At 50.1% G+C, this 16,173-nt stretch overlaps 1 protein-coding gene across 1 annotated transcript; it reads left to right on the forward strand.

Moving 5' to 3' along the window:
• The first annotated feature begins 5,951 nt into the window (after window positions 1-5,951).
• On the forward strand, window positions 5,952-15,318 carry URAD (ureidoimidazoline (2-oxo-4-hydroxy-4-carboxy-5-) decarboxylase). Its single transcript, XM_027557520.1, has 2 exons — window positions 5,952-6,295; window positions 14,606-15,318. Exons 1-2 carry the CDS (start codon window positions 6,121-6,123, stop codon window positions 14,941-14,943), a joined length of 513 nt encoding a protein of 170 aa, XP_027413321.1. The 5' UTR covers window positions 5,952-6,120; the 3' UTR covers window positions 14,944-15,318.
• The last annotated feature ends 855 nt before the right edge of the window (window positions 15,319-16,173 follow it).

Genomic DNA, 16,173 nt, shown 5'->3' on the forward strand with positions numbered 1-16,173 from the left:
TGGATGGAGGAACCTGGTAGGCTACAGTCCATGGGGTCACAAAGAGTCAGACACGACTGAGTGACTTCACTTTCACTTTTCACTTTCATGCATTGGAGGAGGAAATGGCAACCCACTCCAGTGTTCTTGCCTGGAGAATCCCAGGGACGGGGGAGCCTGGTGGGCTGCTGTGTATGGGGTCGCACAGAGTCGGACACGACTGAAGCGACTTAGCAGTAGCAGCATAGTTGATTTGCAATGCACTGTTAATTTCTGCCGTACAGCAAAATGATTCAGTTAATTATTTACTTATTCTTTTTCATTGTGGTTTATCACAGTTTCCTGTGTTCTACAGCTAGACCTTGTTTATCCATATTCTCTACGTAATAGTTTGCATCTGCTAATCCCAAACTCCTAATCCAAGGAAGGATGGCATTTCAAAACCTTTTAGGAGAGGGGGTGGGGGAGGGAAGGACTGGGAGTTTGGGATTAGCAGATGCAAACCAGTATAACAGGATGGATAAGCCGCAAGATCCTGCTGTATAGCACAGAGCACTATATTCAACATCCTGGGATAAACCGTAATAGAAAAGAATATGAAAAATAATATATGTGTGTATGACTTTTCACTTGGCTCTACAACAGAAATTAACACAATATTTTAAATCAAGTAGACTTCAATAAAATTTTAAAAATAAATAACCTCTTAAGGGAAAATGAAATTAGATTCTTTTTAAACCCAGCTCTTAGCACAAAGTCAGCTTTCGTTTGGGTCAAGTTTTGTCCCGGACATGACTACACATTTTAAAAAGTGTCAGAATACAACTAATGATTCCCGGAGTTTGCGGCCGGGGTGTCGCTCCCTCCTGGTCAGCCCCTGCCTCCCAGCCCTTGTAGGAGTCTTGCCAGTAGGTGGCACCCTGGCACTACTCTTTTCATCACCGCAGCCTGGCCGCCAGGACTCCAGGCCTGCCTCCAGAAGAGCAAATTTTAAGAAGCAGAATTAAAGAAAAAGCCAACCCGTTGATTAGAGGGAAGAATAACCCTCTATGCAGATGACTTTGTTTATTCCCCTCTGTGGGAATGACGGTCCATTTTATGTGCATTATTTACACTGGTAGTGGGGCAGCCTGGGGTCGGGCTCTCTCCTGGGACCTGAAATTTACCACTGCCTTCTACACCTTGCGTTCATCTGCCCCAGAATGTACTTCTGACCATATTCTTGGAGCACCTGCTCTGCTTCATACTGTCTGAGCCTGGACTGGCTTCCTGTCCTGAAAACAAAGGCTCTGTTTCTTAGAGATTTCCAGGAGGAAGAAAAGCACCCTGAGGGGCTAGTCTATAGCAAGAAGATGCCTAGGTGACCTCACTACCACCTCAGCGCTCCTCCCACCACTTGAGTTCCTTCCTGATCTTGCTTCTCACTCTTCAGCTCTTCATGAAGGACCACCGGCTCCATAGCGTTTGTCTGAACTCACCTGCCATGCCCACTATCCTTTCCATCAAAATAAGTGACTTGTCAGAATTAACATTTGTTTTCCCAGATGGCTCAGTGGTAAAGAACCCACCTGTCAAAGCAGGTGACATAGAAGACGCAGGTTCTGATCCCTGGGTCGGGAAGACACACGGGAGGAGGAAATGGCAGCCCACTCCAGTACTCTTGCCTGGAGAGTCCCATGGACAGAGGAGCCTGGCGGGCTACGGCCCAGGAAGTCACAAAGAGGCAAACACATCTTAGCGACTAGACAACAACTGTCTGTACCACCCTCAGCAACTGGAAAAAAAAAAGAGGGGCAGTTATCACCTGGAAAAGCATATTTTTTTTAGCTCCTGGAGACCCAACATGTATTAAAATTCCAATTATCTTAAAGAAGCAGAAAAGTCTCTGCTGATCTTTTTCTGCAGTAAAATATACATAATATAAAATTTACCACTTGAGCCACCTTTTAAACTGATGTATAGTTGATTTACAATGCCTTATTTTCAGGTGCAAGAAAGTGATTCAGTTACATAATGTGTATATGTATATGTATTCTTTTTTCAGTTTATTTTTTCTTTTATATTAGAGTATGGTTGATTAGCAATGTTGTATTAATTTGAGGTGTACAGCAAAGTGACTTAGCTACAGATATGATATTCTTCAGATTCTTTTCTATCATAGGTTATTACAAAATATTAAATATAGTTCCCAGTGCTATAAGTAGGTCCTGATTTCTTTATTTTATATATAGTAGTGTATATACCTTTTAGCCGTCTTTTAGTGTACAGCGGAGTGGTATTAATTACATTCACATTGCTGAGCAACCATTCTCACCATCATTTTCAGAACTTTTTCATCTTCTCAGACCAAAGCTGTCCCCCTTAGACACTGACTCCCTATTCTCTGTGTGCCCCCCCCACCAGCCCCTGGCTCTTGTCCTCTTTTCTGCTCTTCTGAATTTGGCTACTCTGGGAACTTCATATAAGTGGCATCATGCAGTATATGTCTTTTTGTAACATAATGTCCTCAAGGTTCACTCTGATAAATTCTGTATATTATACTGATTTGTCCATAACACTATTCCAGAGCTGTGCTGAAGGTGTCACATGGATTTTCTCATTTAATAAACTGGCTGGTAGGAGCTTGTTCCGTGACAGTTTAACACTGAAACCAAAGCTTAAGCTCGAGAAGGTTAAGTCACTTAGTTGGCTCCACCAAGATACTAACTGCAGACCTGACCCATCCCCGATGCCTGCGGCTTCCTCAGGCCTCAGCGACCACTCTGGGCTCCTTCAGCCAGAACTTCACGTTGCTTCGGCTCAGCCAATGGAAGGAGTCTGGTGAGAGGAGGATCACAGGAGCTCCAACTCCCAATTTGTCTCAAATTTTAAAAGTAGGTTCAGGAAAGCAATTTGCCTTCCTGGTGTATCCTATTGAGAAAACGTCTGCCTATCCAAAAAAAAAAAAATTATCTCCCTAAGCTCTGCTCAAGGAAACATAAGCGTTGTCACTGAAGGGAACAGACGCTTGAAACAGTTCAACTGAAAAAAAAATAAATAAATAAAAATTTGACTGTTTAAGAATTTTCTCCATGGACTGCTAAAAGTCTCTTACCTTAAAAGAAAAATTATAATAAACTCAGATACAATAATACATTCAGCCCAGGACATAAGAATCATATCTTACAGGTTAAATGGAAATTATGAAGCTACATCTCTCTATAAATTAACTTTAGAAAATAACAACTTTGGAATGCTCCTGATGGTTCAGTGGTTAAGACTTTGCCTGCCAATGCAGGGGTTGCCGGTTTAATTCCTGGTTGGGGAGCTAAGATCCTACATGTCTTGAGGCCAAAAAAACCAAATCATAAAACAGAAGAAATACTGTGACAAATTTAATAAAGTGTTTAAAAATGGTCCATATTTTTAAAAATCTTAAAAAATAAATCAATAAAGTAAAATTTAAAAAGAAAATAATTGCTTTATCGATATATAATTCAAATACCATACAATTCTCTTACATATACTATACAGTTCAGTAACTTAACTTTTTGCTAGGGTGAGAATGCCCTGACCTCTGACCACTTTGCTGCTGCTGCTAAGTCGCTTAAGTCGTGTCCAACTCTGTGCGACCCCATAGACGGCAGCCCACCAGGCTTCCCCGTCCCTGGGATTCTCCAGGCAAGAACACTGGAGTGGGTTGCCATTTCCTTCTCCAACGCATGAAAGTGAAAAGTGAAAGTGAAGGCGCTCAGTCGTGTCCGACTCTTCTCGACCCCATGGACTGCAGCCTACCAGGCTCCTCCGTCCATGGGATTTTCCAGGCAAGAGTACTGGAGTGGGGTGCCATTGCCTTTACATTTCTTCAATTTGACTGGAGGAGTCAGACAACATTAACTGAGCCCAGGGTCCTTTGGTGGCCTAGCTGGCCAAGTTCCATATCAGGAATTTGGTTGGATTTTGGTGGGTTTTGTGATCAGTCGTGCCCAGCTCTTTGTGACCCCATGGACCTGCCAGGCTCCTATGTTCATTGGATTCCCCAGGCAAGGATACTGGAGTGGGTTGCCATGCCCTCCTCCAGGGGATCTCGTGTGTCCTACATCTCCTGCACTGGCAGGTGGATTCTTTACCACTGCACCACCTGGGAAGTCAATTGCTTAGTGTCCAGGACTGTTTAATACCTTAACCCTAAGGCTTCCTTGGAGAAGGCAATGGCACCCCACTCCAGTACTCTTCCCTGGAAAAGTGACAGCAGAGCATAAGGCTTCCTATTTTAGTAGGCTGTTTGGAGTTCCATTGTTATACAACAGATAACACCAAATAAAAGGTTAGGCTCCTGGTCTCTGCCCCAAATGCAAGGCCCTTCCCACTGTGCATATCAGCATTTCCATGAGCTAAGAAGTTTCCACTTGCAAATTCAGATGTCTATCTCTCCCACTGCTTCAGAGGAGCTGAGAGCCGCCAGGCTCCAGGCCCAGGCTGCCAGTGCCTGGGGCTTGGTGGGGAAGAAGGACCCTTTGTGTGCAGAATAACAGGCGGAGGAAGGTAAGGGTCATGCACAAGGAGGGGAACCCTTTTTCCCTTGCCTTCTGCTCTGTCTTCAGTTCCCCACTCCTTTGCTCACTCCGGGGACCAGGAGGGGAGTAAGACTTGCAAGGGTTGCGAGGGGCTGGGGGTGCAGTTGCTGGACAGACCTCACCCTCCCTTCCGGACAGTCAGCTTTGAGGGTGCTGGGGGAGGGAGATGGGAAATAAATTCACACTGGCTGTTATCCTGTCTGCAGGGAACCTGCGGGGACAGGAAAGAGCTGTGTTGGCTCTGGTGGCAGAAAGGACAGCAGAGGATGTTCTGTGGCTGGTCCTCTGCAGACTTCCTGCAGTCAACATTGTATCAGCCGACACCTCTGCAGTGCGATGTTAACAGGAGCACTCTGCTAAGCTAACTTGCTTTATCTTTGCAAAAATCCCATCAGGCAAATACTTGTATTATCCCCACTTTACAGACAAAGAAACTGAGGTTCAGAAAAGTTTAATAACTTGACGAATGCCAACTAGCAGGGGGCAGAGCCTGGATCCAAGCTCTCCTGGGACCAGGCCCTCCACACTGGGCTGCCTGCCTAAAACTTCACACATGATACAGCATCCAGTGTGTGTTCACATATCTATGCAACATATACGACAGGCAATACATATCAGCTCCCCTAGTGGTTCAGTGGTAGAGAACCCGCTTGCCAATGCAGGAGACATGGGTTCAATCCCTGGGTCAGGAAGATCCTGGAGAAGGAGTTGGCAACCCACTCGAGCAAGGGAAATCTCATGGAGCCTGGCAGGCTACAGTCCACGGGGTCGCAAAGAGGTGAACACAACTTAACCACCCCATCACACACACACACACACACACACACGCATATGATTGTTGTTTAGTCACTAAGTCACCTTTGACTCTTTGTGACCCCATGGACCATAGCCTGTCAGGCTCCTCTGTCCATGGGATTCTCCAGGCAAGAATACCGGAGTGGGTTGCCATTTCCATATCCAGGGGAGCTTCCCAACCCAAGGATTGAACCTGGGTCTCTTACATTGCAGGCGATCTCCTGTATCATTGTAGGTTGATTCTGTACCAACTGAGCTATCAGGGAAGCCCTGCGTGTGCATGTGTGTGTATGGGTGTGCCTATACATATTTATCTTCCTCCATATTCGAAGACATGGCCTGTAATTATGGTACTTCTGGCACCAGACTTACCCTCTTTGAAAAGCAAAGTTCCTTGACTTCTTTGCTGTCAGTCCTTCAGTCATGAAACAAATACAGTAAGCAGGCAGGCTAAAATGTTAATGGCACCAGAAGGCTAACTGGCTTGAATGCTGAGGCTGAATATGGCCTCTGCCTGCTTGGATGGTGGGAAGAGTTTGGCTGGACACGTTTCCCCCTCTGCAAGATCTCTGCTCCCTGGATTAGACCTTAAGCCCGTGTTGGTTGATTGCACAAGAACTCTGGATCTCTGCTTTTCCCAGAGGCATTTAAAACATGCCAAGCTGGTGTTGCAAAAAAACAAAACAAACCAAGCCTGTGCATTCAGCAAATATAACTCGACGAGCAGAGACGTGTCAGTCACTCACCCAGAGGGGAGCCCAGTCTTGCCACCGCCACTGGAGCACAAGCCATGGACATTGAGAAGGTCAACTCCATGGACTTTGGAGAATTTGTGGATGTGTTTGGAAATGTCATCGAGAGGTGTCCTCTGATCGCAGCCGCGGTTTGGTCCAAGCGCCCGTTCTCTGGCTTGGGAGATTTAGAGAAGCACTTTTTTGCCTTTATTGATGGTCTTCCACTGTCAGGTAAGGTTTTGGGTTGGACGCTGACAGAGGGATTTCAGATGTGCTTATCAAAAAGATAGGGGAGGCAATTCCCTGATGGTCCAGTGGTTAAGACTCAGGTTTCACTGCCAAGAGCCTGGGTTTGAACCCGGATTGGGGAGCTAAGATCCCACAAGCCATCAGTTCAGTTCACTCAGTCATGTCTGACTCTTTGAGACCCCATGGACTGCAGCATACCAGGCTTCCCTGTTCATCACCAACTCATGGAGCTTACTCAAACTCATGTTCCAAAAGCCATAGTGTGGCCAAAAAAGATTTCTTTTAAAATGGGGGGAGGGGAGGTCTTGTGGCTGTTTTTATTTTTAAACACAATTTTTAAAGGTTACTTTCCATTTAGTTATTACAAAATATTGGCTGTATTCTCCGTCTTGTATGATATATTCCAGAGCGGATCTTAGACCCAATCGTCTCCACCTCCCCTCCCCCATCCATAATGCCCCTCCTGCCCACCCCACCCCCCACTGGTAACCTCTAGTTTTCTCATCTGTGAGTCTACTCCTTCTTTGTTATCAAACTGTTTTGAGATATTTGAGCCTAGTTGTTTATCCCTGGTATACACATTTACTTATTTTTGCTGTAAGGCTTGGTGAGTTTCTTCAGACTTCTGCAAAAGAGAGTCAAGTCCTTGCAGTGTTAAGCAGACAGTAGAGTAAAAGAAGGTTCCTTGGCTCAGGTAAACTGGCTGTTAAATATTAAAGCTCTGGGGTTACCAGGAAAGAGGAGGCAACCGCCTCCTCTGGCCTCAAAGCTGCTCAGGGACCAAAGGTCACGCTAGTGCCCGCCCCCCCACCCCACCCCAGCCCTGCGTTGGCTTTGGGAATGTCCCGTATGCTGGAGAGGAGACTGCTCCCTATCGGACTATCTGAGGAGCCTGGGGGGAAAGAGAGAATGGCTTATGTTTTACCAGAAAGGGCCGGTTTGGACTAGGCGGCTAAGGGAAGTAGAGTCCCTCAGGTCAGCAGCTCCCTGTGGGTGTGAGGTGGAGGGGGAAAGACAGAAGTCTCAAGAAATCCCTCTGGAGAAAGAGGTAGAAAATGCCAATTTCCTTTGGGTGGAGAGAGAAAAGGAGGCCCTTGGGGGTGTAGGGTGGGGAGAGGAGGGAAGTTTGGGGCCAGGCCAATCCCAGGTGAGTCAGAAGGACACACGGCCTCCCAGGGGTTCACAGGCCAAAGGTCAGCGGCTGAGGCTGCCTCCCGGGCTGTCCTCAAGGTCCCTGGAGAAGCCTGGACTGGCTGAGGGACCTCGAGGGGACAGGCTGTCTTCACAGAGGGGCTTCCACAGGGAGCTGGGCTGTAGGCGCGGTGCTCTTCTGCACAAGTCCTGGCCTGTGAGCCCAGGGCTCTGACACCCGGCCCCAGCGAGGTTTCCAGAGGTCAGAGGGAGCCTCCCAAACAAGGGGCTCCTTTATTTCATTTTAGGTACATTCAGGAAGAGGGGAGGATGGGGGATTAAACCAAGCTGACAGGAATGTGGAGGCCCTGACTTCCCTGTGGTCCATTGGTGAAGACTCCGAGCTCCCAGTGTAGGGGATGGGCTCGGGTTTGATCCCTGGTCAGGGAACTAGATCCCACACCTGCCGCAAGTAGGAATGTAGGGGCCCTGTTGACCTTCACGCACTGCCTGTCCAAAGCTGATCCTGCAGCCCCCCTACCCCCACCCCCACCCCTCAACCCCCTGCCACAGGCCAGCTGGCTGCAAACACGAGGGACCCACCGTATCTGGGCCAGTGTGAGAATCCCATCCCACCCGGTGGACAGAACACTGGAACATGATCGAAGTTTGCCAAGGGAATGAATGAAATCGTTCCTAAGGGGATGTTGAAAGATGGTGGAGCCTGGCATTACCCTTCCCCACACACTTTAACTGGGGTGACTTTCCAAGCGGTCACTGGGACAAAACCTCTGGAGGGAGTTGGAGCCACCTGGGCGTTTGCTTGCTTCTGCACTCCAGGCAGTTCTTTGAGGGACCTCTCTGCTGGTAGAGCTTGCTTTTCAGCCCTGTGCTGGTGGCCACACTTGCCTGGGGCAGCTGGGAGTGCAGCCCTCTCTAATCACTTTCCTCCTATCTAATCATCTTCATGGCATTAAGCAAGCAGAGTTAGTGGTGGAAATAATGATGACAACCCCTAAAATGCATTTTCCCCTTACTATTGCTGTCTTTTAAGCACCTTTCCCAACACTTGGCATTTACTAACTCCCTTAATCCTCATAATAATCCTATAAAATAAGGATTATCATTAGTATCCCCATTTTACAGATAAGAAAACTGAGACAAACCCTGATAATCAACCCAACAGCTTTTGAAGAATTTTCTGGAAATTCAAAGGCAAAATCTAGAAACAGTTTCTAGGGACTTCATCTATTCATTCACTGATTTATTCAATAATGTTAATGCTTGATGTACCAGATATTTGGGGTTTTATTTTTATTATTATTATTTTTATCTTTTTTTTTTCTTGGCTACATTTCTTGACTTGCAGGATCTCAATTCCCAGATCAGGGATTGAACCCCGGGCAGCAGCAGTGAAAATCCCATCAGGGAATCCCACCGGGGAATTGCTGGGTTTTATTTTTTTAAGTTGTTTTTTTTTTTTAATGTGGACCATTTTAAAAGTCTTTATTGAATTTGTTACTATATTGCCTCTGTTGTTTGTGTTCTGGCTTTTTGGCCAAGAGGCATACGGGATCCTAGCTCCCCAACCAGGGATCAAACCCACACCCCATGCATTGGAAGGTGAAGTCCCCACCATTGACTGCCAGGGAAGTCCCCTCCCCTACTAATTTATTTTAAATTAGTTTTTAAAATAATCAAGTAAAAGTCTAGCTTTTCTTCTTGGATGTTTGCTCACAACCCCATAGACTATAGCCCCCCAAGCTCCTCTGTCCGTGAAATTCCCCAGGCAAGAATACTAGAGTGGGTTGCCATTCCCTGCTCCAGGGGATCTTCCTGACCCAGAGACTGAACCCATTTCTTCCTGCATTGCAGGCAGATTCTTTCCACTGAGCCATTGGGGACGACTTACTCCTTAGATAGTAAACAACAAATTGGGTGTAACAGAGTCTTTGAATCCTAAAACTAAAAGGGACCTTATAGAGATGTTCAGGTTATGATGATCTATCTGGTCAAAGATTTGTTTTAGATGGTCTAAGAAAACATTCTACCATTTAAAGAAAACGGAAAATTCTGTTTCAAGAGTAAGCCAAGATTGACTATTCATTTCGGAGACACTATGGTGATTACTGACCAGTAGGTGGCAGTATAGGACTAATATTTAGCTCCAAAACTAATTGGCAAAATACCTTTTCAAGCCAATCAGTTCCTGATTCCCAAGCCAGAGGAATGACAACAATAAAGGGAAGAAGGTTCACATGCGCGCGCACACACACACCCACACCCACACCCCCCACACACACACACACGGCCAATAATGAACAAATTCAATAGTGATTTGTATTAAACATCAAAGAGCAATAAAAATGTCATAACAGTTAATCATGCATCTTTCAGTGGTATTTCAGAATAGCAATAATGCCATGATTCATTACTTAATATTTATTTCAGAAGATAGTTGTTGAAAGCATCAAAGACTTGGATACCGATAACTTCCTTCAATGCAGGCTATAAGGTATTTATATGAGGCTATTAAGATGTGTTCATTCAGTCAAATATACAGCACTTTCTCCCCAGAGTGTCAGTCAATAAACACTTGCTAAGTGCCTACTCTTCCCTGGGGAATTGTCCCCGGCCCTGGAGATAGAGCCATGAACAAGACAAGTCCCTGCCTTCAATGAGCTGACATTTCAGTGAAGAGATGCAGGATTAACATACATAAAAAGGATCATTTCAATTCTAGAAACTAGGAGAACATTTGTATTAGGATAGAACATATGTAATAAAAGAGGTCTTTCTTAAGAAGTGACAAGAAAGACCAAGGCAGTTGGAGAATGGTGGAGAGTGGAGAGATGTGAGGAAAGGGGTCAGGTGGAGGGCCTGCTGCTGCTAAGTCGCTTCAGTCGTGTCCGACTCTGTGCGACTCCAGAGACGGCAACCCACCAGGCTCCCCCGTCCCTGGGATTCTCCAGGCAAGAACACTGGAGTGGGTTGTCATTTCCTTCTCCAATGCATGAGAGTGAAAAATGTAAGTGAAGTCGCTCAGTCGTGTCCGACTCTTAGCGACCCCATGGACTGCAGCCTACCAGGCTCTTCCGTCCATAGGAGGGCCTGCAGTAGCAGTAAAATCGAGAGGTGATGGTCAGGTGGACTAGGGTTGCAGCAGGAGAGATGAAGAGATGTGGCTGGATTTTCAGGAAGAATTTTAGAGTTAGAACCAATAGGTGTTTTTGATAGATTTGTGGCAGGAAGGCAGGTCAGAAACAAAGAGAAATGAAGGATTGTTGTGTTGTTTAAGTTGTGTCTGACTCTGTGACCAGACGGACTGTAGCCCGCCAGGCTCCTCTGTCCATGGGATTCTCCAGCCAAGAAGACTGGAGAGGTTGCTATTTCCTTCTCCAGGGGATCTTTCCAACCCAGGGATCAAACTTGCATCTCCTGTGGCTCCAGCATTGGCAGGCAGATTCTTTACCACCGAGTCACCTGGGAAGCCCGAAATGAAGGATAACACCTGTATTTTTTATATGAGCAACTGAGTGGGTGGTGGTCTGTTTTCTGCAACGAGGAAGAGTTCAGCACTGAGAAGACAGGATGGAGAATGGGAGCTTGGCAAGGCTGAGATGCCAAATAACCATCCAGGGGACAATATTGAGTGTTCAGGTGGCTCATAACAAAGGAACTCAGGGGAAAGCCGAGGACTAGACTAGACCCAGGTGTCATGAAATAATCCATGGCATTTGAAGCTAGGGGGCTAGATGAGAACACTTAGGGCATCCATGTGAATCAGAAGGGAGAAGGTGTGAGGACTGAGTCGGGGAGCACTTGTGTCGCTGATCTGGACCAGTGATGAGAATAAGTGATGATGGGAATCTTCCAAGGAGAGAGGGCCAACCACATGACATGCTGCCAAGAGGCTGAGAGAGAAGAGGCCAGAGCACTGGCTATTGGCTTGAGCAAGCTGTCTGTCGCCTGTGACCCGAGGAGTGCAGCCTGGCAGGCCGGTGGGGCTGGAAGTGTGATGGGGTGAGACTGGGAGGTGGGGAGAGGAAGTGGGAATGCCGAGGAGACAATCCCCTGGAACAGCTGTGCTGTGAGGAGGAGCAGAGAGGCAGGGAGGAACTAGAGGACCACAGGCAATCAAGAGAGGGCGCTCCTTTTGTTTAGGGGTTGAGTGCTTCTAGGGCCGGTTTGTGTGTTGATGAAGTGGCAGTGATGGTGGGCAGGCCGGGGGGGGGGGGGGGGGGGGGGGGGGAGGGGGGAGGGGGGTGGGGTGGGGGGGTGGATTGATGGTTGAAATTGTAGCCTTTGACATGGAAGGAGGCGCTGGCTCCCAGAACACAAGTGGAGAGAGAGGTTGGCCCAGGCCATGCACCGGACAGGAGGGAGGGTACACCAGCTGGGACAGTGTGGGGACACTGGAGGACGTTGATGGGCTTCCAGGCCGACCCCCTGCTCTTCAGCGGCCACCACTGTCTGCTAATAAAATGAGGACTGTCGGCTCCGTGCCAGGAACTCTTCAAGGGGCAGAGATTCTTGGTCTGTGGTCGCAGCAAACAGTGTCTGTCCACACCTGCATCTCCAGACCGTGCCATGCCAATGGCAGAGGCGGTGCTGTCTCAGATTTTAGGAGCGACTGAAGGACAGACAGTACTGAAAGGCCTGAAGTGAGACACCCAGCCAGGTTTGGACAGTCCAGGCAGGGGGACTGCAGGGCTGAGGTGGGGAGGTGGGGAGTACCCAGGCGTGGTCTCCAGCCTCCTACTGGGGCTTAAGGCCACTGGGGATGCAGCACTGGAAGGGGCAGAGAGCTGTCCGGCAGGAAGGATTGGAAGGGGCGTATCAGTGGTTTGGGGCAATAAAGATGGAGTCCTTGGGTCAACGGGAGGTTCTATTTCTCCAGAGCTACCATTCCCTACCTGCCTCCCCTGCCTCCCTGCACCATCTTCCTTTACCTACATTTGACTGCTCTGTGTCTGTGTGTGTGTAAATCCTCTTTTCTGATCTCTTTTCTTCTCTTTGCTCTGCGCTTCTCTCATCCCCCTTGTCTCCTGCCACCAGCGGAAAACACGCTCAGTCCTGGGCAAACATTAACCCCAGGTGATGTTTTCAAGAGAGGGAAGAGCCCAACGGAGTGAGAAGCCAGGTGTCAGGGCCAGAAAGAAGAAGCAGGTCTGGGATGCGGGCGGCCACCCACAGGACCAGGGTTCTGCTTGGGGCCACCGGGGGACAAACCCAACCCCCGGCCAGGTCCTCCTAGCAAAAACCTCCTTCCCTGCACTGGAGCCAGGCCTCTGCAGAGTAAGAAATGGGGGGAGGGTGGGGTGGGGAGACGCTGAGTTCAGTGAGAAGGCGGGGTCCCAGCCCCCTTACCTCCTCACCCCTTTGAAAATCTGAATAAACAAGGATGGGGTGCAGGGCAGGCGGTCAGGGCCAGTGAGCCTCCCAGACCCCCGCCGCCCATGCCCATTTGGGGGGGTCCAGACTAGGTGGGTATGGAGCGGATTCAGGGGGCACCCAGCCTCAGGCTTGGGCAGCCTCCACAGCACAGCCGCCTTCCAGCCCAGGGCTGGGGGCACCCAGGTAGGGACTTTATCACCTACGTTTTTCGCATCACCCGGCTGTGCTGGACACGGGGACCAAGCCCCCCAGTTTTGCAAGGCCCAGGAGAGGTATTCTAAAATGGGGGGTATTGCCAAAATGGGATTACTGGTGACCTGAGTTTCATTTTAAACTACCTTTAATCTTGAAGGGGCAGTCAGTGCTCCAAAACCAGTGGTTTGGAGTCCAGGAGCCCCACGCAAGCAGCTTCCTGGCTCAGTGACCTTGGGCAGGTCAGCTACTCCTTTCTGAGCCTCTGATGAAGCCTCTCTTCAGTGCAGAAGTTCCCCCCACCCCAGTTCTCCCACTTCTCAGGACACAGGTCCACAAGACAACAATCCCAGTCATCCTTTAATTGGGCAGAAACTATAAGATTTAAGCAGGGAGAGTTTATACCCTAATTAAAGGAAGAGTCAATCAGTGATCCCCTCCTTTCCAGAGGAGCCCCGCACCTGTCCTCAGCCCCAGGGACAGAAGCTTCCAGCCGCAGGGCAGCCCAGTTACACTGAGTTTACTAGGGCAGGTAATATGGCTATTTATTGAAAAACTGCTAGCATCAGGTGCTGTGTGGGTAAGTGAATTGTCTCCAATCCTTGCCACTCCTCAGCAAGCTAGGTGTCATCAGCCCCATTGTTCGCATCGGGTTCCCTGTTTAGCATATCTGAAGTCTTGCCCAGCCCCACGGATTCTAAATCTCCCTTTAGAGAACTAAGTAAAATGATTGGCTAGGGCTCAGGAAAACCCCCCTGGATTAGGACTTGAAATCGCAGGACTCACACCACGGGTGGCCAATTTCAGGCCAGTGTTCGGAGATGAGGAGAAGCTGCCTTCCCAGGAAAGGTTGTTCTCCAAGAATTGTTTTGAGATCTACCGTGGGAGAAGGGAAACGAGCCTCAGTCACGGTGGGTGGTGAGTGGTGCTGTTTTCCTAAAAGGAGGAAGCCACTTTCGTTCAAAGGGCCGTAGGATTCGGCTGGAAATGGGTTTTTTAGCAGTTAATCATCTGCAAAGCTCTTTGCACGCCTGATTTCCAGAAGCTCAGAGCTCACACTTAGGGTCACAAAACCCTGGGCATTTATTTGCCAAGCTCCAAGGATGTTATCCCTGTGGATCCTCCCCGCCAGTCTCCTTTCCAGAGCGAAACCCATTCCGTGGCTTTTGCAGGAAGTCTTCAGGCCCTTGTGTCCGGCCCTCTCCGACATCAAAGCCCCCCTGAGAGCAAAGGACTTTGAAAAGATACGAAACGCTCGGGTTCCCTTATCGCGTCCCCGCTCCCTCCCGAGCAAGTCGTAAATTCCGAGCCTCCGCGGCCGCTCCCCGCCGCTCTGCTGGCCCCAAGGTCTCAAAGGACAGACTTGTCACTTCCCGCCCCGCCCCCGGGGCCCCGGCCGAGGCCGAGTGAAGCGGGGTTGGAGGGGCGCAGGGTTCAGGACGAGCTGGAGGGGGCGGGTGCACTGGGCGCCCCGAGGTGCCCCTCATCACGTTCCGGGACCCTGCTTTTCTCCGAAGCCCTTCGGGGCGCGATAACACCCTCCCACCGCCGTATGTCTGTGCTTCTCCGCAGGCCAGGAAGGCGTCCTGCGCTGCCACCCGGAGCTGGCGGGCCGCCAGCTGCCGTGGGGTCGGCTCACCGCCGAGTCGCAGCGGGAGCAGAGCGCCGCGGGCCTGCAGAACCTGGGCGCGGCCGAGCGGCTCCGGTTCACCGAGCTCACCGCGCAGTACCGCACGCGCTTCGGCTTCCCCTTCGTGCTCGCCGTGCGCCTCAGCGACCCAGCGGCGGCGCCCCGCGAGCTGGCGCGCCGGCTGCGCTGCCCGCCGGCGCAGGAGCTGCGCACCGCCTTGGGCGAGGTGAAGAAGATCTGCCACCTGCGTCTCGCCGACCTGCTCGGGGAGCAGCCGTAGCGGCCGCGCCAGCAGAGGACCCCAGGACGCACGTCGGGACGCACCAGGGCCGCGGGCGCGCGCGATGCGCTTGGAACGAAGTCCACCCCCGCGCACGGAGGCTGGGGCGAATCGAGACAGTCGCACGAATAACGAGCCCTTCTGTCCCCCTCCCCACACGCGCACCCTTTGCCAAAATATCTGTTGATAGTTTCGGGCTTTGCCACCGATGTATCCAGCTCACTGCTCCAATTCTTCACTCCCGTTGCGGCCCGTTGACACCACCTGCCTATGCGGATTCCAAAGCGCTTATCCAGCTCGTTTTGGCCCCGCACCCTCTCCTGCTATACCCCCAGCCGCAAAACAAAACGGACAAAAAAGGAATCTTATTCTCCAGTGGTTTGTCTGTTTTTTGTTTTTTTTCTTCTTCTTCTTCTTCTCCCACCTTAGTTGCTGCGCCGACACTTCCATGAGAGTGGAAGGAGTCTCTCTGAAACTTGGACAAACACCGCGGAGCTTGAGCTGGGACTGACAAAGCGGCCTGCGGGGATGGAGGGCGGGAGAGCGCCCCACGGGGGCCGGCGTTGCGGAGGCACCCGGTGGGGGCCGGCAGAAAAGGCTAGGAGTGGGGCTTCTCCAAGCTGGATGGCCGTGAAGGTCCGGGGCCCTATAGAACTGATAAAGCGGGGAACGGAGGAAAATCGGTTCTGGCCAGAAGAGGCCGGACCCGGGGTTCCAGAGCCCCAGAGAACTGGTGTCTAGTGTGTCTGCTCACACAGCAGGAGCCCACCACCTTTCTCTCTCTCCCAGTCACACCCACCAGAAGGTCCAACAAACCCCAACAAGCGCTCCTTAGGCTTCTGTTGGCAGAGGAGAAACAAGCCATGCCATTCTCCTCACCGCAGAGGGAGGAAGACATGAAGGCAGAACTGGCCCTTCTGAAGACACGAACCTCCATTAGTGACCAGCCGGGGTCTGCAGGGCAACAGGAGCAATAAAATCTTTCCATAAAAAGCAGGACAGCAGCACCTTTGGTTGGGGGCTAAATTCCACGGAGAGAAGCCACCATGGTAGCACGGGAATTTTAATCCAGGAACCCTGCTCCCCTTTGCCAACTTACAGGTGTTGCCTGCTAGTGGTGAGGGTGAAGGCCGGAGGCTGGGGACAGCAGTAGGTGGGGAAGCCAGGAGGTGAGCTGAGGCCCCACCGTCGCTGTTGACCAGGATCTCCCCTGCCATGGGCTGGCAGCAG

The sequence above is a fragment of the Bos indicus x Bos taurus genome, chromosome 12, assembly GCF_003369695.1.
Source record: "Bos indicus x Bos taurus breed Angus x Brahman F1 hybrid chromosome 12, Bos_hybrid_MaternalHap_v2.0, whole genome shotgun sequence".
Taxonomy (NCBI): domain Eukaryota; kingdom Metazoa; phylum Chordata; class Mammalia; order Artiodactyla; family Bovidae; genus Bos; species Bos indicus x Bos taurus.

What these genes read in the sequence shown, in the direction of transcription:
- URAD (XM_027557520.1), top strand. Translation starts at nt 6,121, where the DNA reads ATGGACATTGAGAAGGTCAACTCCATGGACTTTGGAGAATTTGTGGAT. An exon ending in TGATGGTCTTCCACTGTCAG is followed by an intron (nt 6,296 to 14,605) that starts GTAAGGTTTTGG and finishes GCTTCTCCGCAG; the next exon opens with GCCAGGAAGGCGTCCTGCGC.